Source organism: Lactuca serriola, chromosome 4 (assembly GCF_051521515.1).
Source record: "Lactuca serriola cultivar US96UC23 chromosome 4, Lser_US96UC23_V15, whole genome shotgun sequence".
Classification (NCBI taxonomy): domain Eukaryota; kingdom Viridiplantae; phylum Streptophyta; class Magnoliopsida; order Asterales; family Asteraceae; genus Lactuca; species Lactuca serriola.
The window spans coordinates 397,259,156-397,266,322 of record NC_136411.1 but is presented as its reverse complement, the minus strand read 5'-3'; the positions used below and the strand labels follow the sequence as shown (position 1 = coordinate 397,266,322).

General features: G+C 36.5%; 1 protein-coding gene across 1 annotated transcript; it reads left to right on the top strand.

Annotated features, from left to right (window-relative positions):
• The first annotated feature begins 628 nt into the window (after positions 1 to 628).
• LOC145097973 (chloride channel protein CLC-a-like) lies at positions 629 to 5,606 on the top strand. The gene is made up of 5 exons (XM_079035659.1): positions 629 to 946; positions 1,056 to 1,256; positions 3,167 to 3,344; positions 3,481 to 5,142; positions 5,246 to 5,606. Exons 1-5 carry the CDS (start codon positions 777 to 779, stop codon positions 5,351 to 5,353), a joined length of 2,319 nt encoding a protein of 772 aa, XP_078891785.1. The 5' UTR covers positions 629 to 776; the 3' UTR covers positions 5,354 to 5,606.
• Positions 5,607 to 7,167: the final 1,561 nt, after the last annotated feature.

Genomic DNA, 7,167 nt, shown 5'->3' with positions numbered 1-7,167 from the left:
GCAGCTAATCGAAAACGATAATTGATGCACACCTGGACAAACTCACTCACTGCCCTTCCACTTACCCCAAGAGCCACTTTTCTTCCAGCCATCCGATTTCAGATCTCCAATTTCATTTCTTAAACAATTGTTCAAAGATGATTGGATTGATTATTAATCACAAACCATTTCTTTACTTGTTAATTCTATAACTATATGTATTTGACCCCTTTTCCATGTTATGTACATTCATTTTTTTTTTTCATCAGACCTCTATATATTAATAGCAATTGTTCCATGACTTTAGGAATAAATGGTTGTTATTTTTCAATCTTAAAATAAGTAAAGGCCGGCTAACTTTATCGAATAAGTTCACACATTACATTTCATGCTACATGATTTGGCATTTTGGCTGGTGCTTCTACTTGTAGTGGAGTATCCTAGAAGTGGTCTTAATATTTTAGATTTTGTGAGCACTTAAATAAAGGTCTCACTTTTGCTTCATATATTAACAAAATCCTAAAACAAATCATTATCAACTAGCACATCTGATATGGACCCTTAGTTTTTATTTTTTTTTATTTTATAGTTACACTAGTAAACGTCACAAACTCCTTGCTCTTATCCAAATCGTATAAAAAAGAATGGTGCATCACGAAATCCCCATGAAACACAACAACACATGATGAATAATTGAATCTCAATCAAACTATAAATACCAAACAGAAAGAAAGAGAGAGAAGAGCAGTACTCTGCCAGAATCAAACCTGTGAGCTCTCTACAACTGCACTGATAAAATGGAGAAAGATTCAGAGCAAATGGCAGAGACCACAAATCAACAAGAAAGAGACATGGAGAGCAATTCACTCCATCAGCCACTCCTCAAGAGAAATCTAACGGCCCTTTCTTCAAGTCCACTAGCCCTTGTTGGAGCCAAAGTTTCCTATATCGAAAGCTTGGATTATGAGTAAGTTGTCATTACAGATTTTGTCTTCATGAAACAAGAGTTTTTTTTATTTTTTTATTTTTTTATTTTTTTATTTTTTATGAAATAAATAAATTTTTTTTTTTTGCAGGATCAATGAGAATGATCTGTTCAAGCACGATTGGAGAAGCAGATCGCAAGCGCAAGTGTTGCAGTATATATTCCTTAAATGGTTATTGGCTTTCCTAGTCGGGCTATTAACTGGTCTCATTGCCACTCTCATCAATCTTGCAGTTGAAAACATTGCAGGATACAAACTCCTTGCTGTAGTTCAATACATAGACAATAAAAGGTATTTTCAAATACTTAATAAATTCATTTCCACATTGCTTATTAATTATTATTATTATTAGACTAAATTACTGAAATCATAGTTCGTCCTATGATTTCGTAAAAATTACCCTAACTTTTATTTTGCACTCGGACCTATGATTTTATTGCGATTCTGGTCCATGAGGTCGAAGAAAAACTGCTGGAAGAAAATTCCCAAAAAAATCTCAAACAATCCCAGAAAGAATTTTCGTTTTCTATAAATCCAATTGTTCATCGATTTTCGTTTTTCGTTTCTATAAATCTAAACCATAAGAACAATCCCAAAAAATTCTCAAACAATCCCAGGAAGAAGATGGGTCCATAAATCTATACAAATCCTGAAATCAAACCTAAAATCAAAATTGACTCTTCAGATGAAAGCAAACCTGAAATCCATAAACTGTTTGTGTATGGGAATAGTGTGTTTAATCACGGTAAGAGTCTGATGAAGTAGCCGGATTTACAGAAACGAGAAACATTTGGACTTTGACTCTTTCATGGCGGATATTGACTCTTCAGAGATGGGATTGCCGATTGACTCTCAGACGATGAAGGTGGCGATTTAGGGCTTGGGCTTTGACTGTCCATGTGATGCCGCCGGTGATGATGAGGACGAGGAAATACAGGGCTTGGATTTTAAGTTTAACGGTGAGAGGACTAAACGGGTAAGGGAGGAATGGGTTTTAGAATAGAACGAAAGAGATTGGGAGTCGAAGCTTTTATGTAACGGCGAGTCACTAACTCCGGCAGTAGCTCCGACGGTAGAGAGTAAAATAATAATAATAATAATAATAATAATAATAATAATAATAATAAGAACTACATTTCATTATATATTTTTTTTAACCGGCACTAAGCTAACAACACCTATTCCACCTATGTCTACGACAGAACTTGAACCCTCGACCGCAAAGAGGGAAGACACCACCTGATACCGCTGGGCTATTTCAAAAAATATCTTACCCTCTCAAGTCATTTTCCCTTTAAAAGAAAATAAATTTGTCTTTTGTTTTGTGCTCCCGAGTTATAAAGAAATGGAAGGAAAGTTAAACATTTTATTATAATTTTTTTAAATCCTCTTAAATCGGAAGGAAAGTTAGGAGACAAAATGATCATTCAATTTCCTTCCACTTCCTTTCTTTAATGAAATTCGGGAGCATCAATCTCTCTTACTTTCCTCTCATTTCCACTCATTTCGTTTATTTTCTCTCCTTAAGTTGAACTCGGGAGCAGGGTGTTAAGGAGAGATATGGGAGGATACAGAGGAAAAGTGAGGGGTGTCGAAGGAAAATCGTGTTCCCGAGTTTCATTAATGGAAGGAAAATAAGGGGAGGGTAAAGATTTTTGAGTCATATTTTCCTTCCAAATTGGGCGGATTTTGGTAAAAAGTAAGGGGAAGGAAAATTTTAAGTTTTATTTTCTTTTTCCTCTTAAATCGGGAATATAAAAACTAAAAATTTTCCTTTCTTTTCCTTTGAACTCGGGAACACAAAATAATGAATATTTTCCTTTACCTCCCTTTCTTTCTGTCAAGATTTTCCTTCCCTTTCCTTTAATGAATTACAAAAAAAACTCGGGAACAAGGCGTAAGGGGGACTACGATTAGAGTCTCTATTTGAAAGGGGATCGGGGTAATCTGTAAAAGGTGTGAGAATCATATTATCATATAATATTTTATTTAATAAAATCAAAATAATAAAAAGAAAATCTAAAAAGAATAATAAAGGGTATAATAGTCTTTTTGCTACTATAATTGATTAAAATCGCAACAAAATCATATCACAGGACAGTCCGATTGCAAAATAAAAGTTATAGACCAAAAATATAATTTTGATCAAACCATAGGGACGATTTCAGTAATTTAATATTATTATTATGACTTATGATCAGGTACATGATGGGGTTCTTGTACATGACTGGGGTTAATTTCATATTAACACTAATCGCAACAGTTCTATGTGTGTTTTTCGCACCTACTGCAGCGGGTCCGGGCATTCCTGAAATCAAAGCTTACCTAAACGGGGTGGATACTCCCAATATGTATGGTGCTACCACCATGTTTGTTAAGGTGCGTATACTTTTAGTTTTTCACAACAATAGTAATACCTGTGTTTCTATTGGGGGATTTTCTTCTCTTTTTTATACTTTTGCTATCTTTTTATAAATTTAAAAGAAAATCATATTCATGAAAATTGTAATTACAGATCGTTGGAAGTATAGGAGCTGTGGCTGCAGGTCTGGATTTAGGGAAAGAAGGGCCACTGGTTCACATTGGTGCTTGCATTGCTTCATTACTAGGTCAAGGTGGGCCCGATGACTACCGGATCAAATGGCGATGGATTCGTTACTTCAACAACGACCGTGATCGCCGAGATATAATCACCTGTGGCGCATCCTCAGGTGTATGTGCTGCTTTCCGGTCCCCAGTAGGAGGTGTCCTGTTTGCACTTGAGGAGGTGGCCACATGGTGGAGAAGCGCTCTTCTCTGGAGAACCTTCTTTAGTACAGCGGTTGTGGTGGTGGTGCTCAGAGCTTTCATGGAGTATTGTAAAGATGGAGCCTGTGGGCTTTTTGGACAAGGTGGGTTGATTATGTTTGATGTCGGCGGTGTTCCGGTGAGGTACCATGTAGCTGATCTCATCCCTGTAACTGTAATTGGAATCATTGGTGGAGTTTTAGGTAGCCTTTACAACTACCTTCTTCACAAGGTCCTTCGTCTCTACAATCTCATCAACGCCAAAGGGAAATTAGCCAAGATTTCATTGAGTCTGGCAGTATCATTATTCACGTCAGCATGCTTATACGGACTCCCGTTTCTTGCCAGTTGTACGCCATGCGATCCATCTCTAGTAGATTCCGAGTGTCCGTCTACAGGAAGAATGGGGAACTTCAAGCAGTTTAACTGTCCAAAAGGACACTACAATGACCTGGCGACTCTCCTCCTTACAACAAACGATGATGCTGTACGCAACATTTTCTCCACCAACACTCCCAGTGAATATCGTGTCTTCTCCTTAGTCATTTTCTTTATACTTTATTGCATATTGGGACTCTTCACGTTCGGGATTGCAGTTCCATCTGGACTTTTCCTACCGATTATACTCATGGGGTCCGCTTACGGACGCTTACTTGGCATGGCGATGGGGTCGTACGCGTCTATTGACCAAGGACTTTATGCCGTTTTGGGTGCGGCTTCTTTAATGGCGGGGTCCATGCGGATGACTGTTTCCCTGTGTGTCATATTTCTTGAGCTGACAAACAATCTTCTTTTGCTTCCGATAACAATGCTTGTCCTTCTAATTTCCAAAAGTGTTGGAGACTGTTTCAACCCGAGTATATACGAGATCATACTAGAGCTTAAAGGGCTGCCTTTCTTGGAAGCCCACCCTGAGCCATGGATGAGAAATATAACGGTTGGTGAGTTGGCGGATGTTAAGCCGCCAGTTGTCACGTTATCAGGGATTGAAACGGTGGGCCGGATTGTGGATGTTTTGAGGAACACCACCCACAATGGCTTTGCTGTTGTGGACAGTGTGGGACAGGTGAGTGAAGTGCATGGGCTTGTTTTGAGAGCTCATCTTTTACTGGTGTTGAAAAAGAAATGGTTTTTACAAGAGAGAAGGAGAACAGAGGAGTGGGAAGTGAGAGAAAAGTTCACTTGGGTTGATGTGGCGGAGAGGTGGGGGACGATAGAGGAGGTGGCAGTTACAAAAGAAGAAATGGAAATGTATGTGGATTTGCATCCACTTACCAATACTACCCCTTATACGGTTGTTGAAACCATGTCTGTTGCAAAGGCTTTAGTGCAATTCAGGCAGGTGGGGCTTCGCCACATGCTTGTTTTACCAAAGTACCATGGCCATGGGGTAAGTTATTTTTATTTTTGAAATAATAATAATAATAATAATAATAATAATAATAATAATAATAATAATAATATAAATTGCTTACTGACCTGATGTTTTGCAGGTGCCACCAGTGGTTGGAATCTTGACCAGGCAGGACTTGAGAGCACACAACATTTTGAGTGCATTTCCTCATCTTGAAAAATCTCACGCAAGTAAAAAGGGGCGTTAAAATTTCTCCATAAACAAGGAAAAAGGCATTGTGATTTGTGAATGCCTCAAATTACTACTTTCTATTGCCAATTTTGAATTCTTTTACCAAATTTAAACAAGATACCACAACCATGTTAGATGACTACATACTAGTATTTAAATATTGCATTATTCAGTAAGTTACACATCAAATAAGTTATTCTTAGCAATTAGGAAGTCATGTATTTTCGCAAACAATCTTTCTGAGATAAATAAATTCATTCTCTTGTATTTGTCTTGCTTGTTTTTATCATAAGGTTGAATGCTCAAAACCTTTATTCCTGAATCATGATTGAGCTGAATAGGAATGAAATGACTATGAATTGGTAGTTTAATCATCTAAAGGGATTCTCTTATTTACCTTTGTTTATTTCAAATTACATAATAAATGGTATAAGAAAACTATTTTCCTAGAAGTTACACAGTAGCATATGGTTAGAAGAGAGGCTACACAGATAAGAGATGAAACACTACCATCAGCTCAAAGGAAAAAAAAACAGTAACCCTAAAGATGAGAGTCTTTGAGCGCTCTATTACAAGCAACAGTATAGATAAAAACTTCAAAACAAAGAGACACATCTGAAAGAAAAGCAAAGGTGAAATCATAATTGTTACATCCGTTTATGTTTTATTTCTATCATCATACACTGGTGGCTTATCGAGGGGAGAGTTTTGGAGCAATATTAGGTTCAATCCACATACATGACTACTCTATGAAATGCAATGAAATCTTGCATACAAAGACTTAACTCCCTAACTATTCAACACTGATGGCCTATTGGATCAATGCTCCACTTTTTTAGGTTTAATACAACAACAATATGGAAATGATTATGATCCATCCAAATAAATAGTCAACAAACATTGGTTCAGTCACAGTCATGTATATCATTATCAACCATGTTGAGTATACAAAAAAAGAAAGAGTTGGTGATATATGTATAGCCAAATGAGCACATAACCTCCTTCTTGACTATTTAGGAAACTAAATTAATTTGCAAAACAAATGAACACACACAAGCACTCACCAATACTTGGTTGTTAAAATAGCTCGCATATTTAATGAGGTACCATGAGACTATGGTTGCTATAAATCAGAACAAATCATTTGAAATTGAGTTATAGTTGTATTAATGCCATTAGTAACATAAATAAAGGGACTTAGAAACAATCTACAATAAGATGTACCAGTTTGAAAGTATGAAAAGTGAAATTGTAATCTCTAGGCTTACTGTGACATCCTCATTTTCATGGACAGAAAAGATTGATTTTGTTTATGCTATATAAAATTCAGAGTACCTCTTTTTAATAAAAATGTGCGGAATTTGTTCCCAGTGAAACATGATAAATACGTTATTAGGGCATTTCCGAAGAAAAGTATTTTTATTCATTTTAAAACATTTGGGATGTCATCGTCAATACAGAAACATAAGCATAAACAGAACTTACATTCATTATCACTAGTTTATATATCTCCTTAATCTCTCAGTGTAATGTGACTTTATATCAACACCTGTGATATAAATAAACTGAGTGGGTCAGGTTGGGAAACCTGGTGAGTATATAGGGTTTTCAACCCACAATAATATAATTATTATGTTTAATCATCAAACAGTTAAGCCAATTACCCATCCCCATTATCTTCTTTACCCTTAAGGATCTACCCTAAGAATCATCTATTTTTCATTCATTCATTCCTAAGGATTATCCTAAGGAATAGGTATGAAGTCCATCGTTATCAATGACACAACTGTAAAACACAGCTGCTAGTTCTATCACTTAGGCGCAACTGCC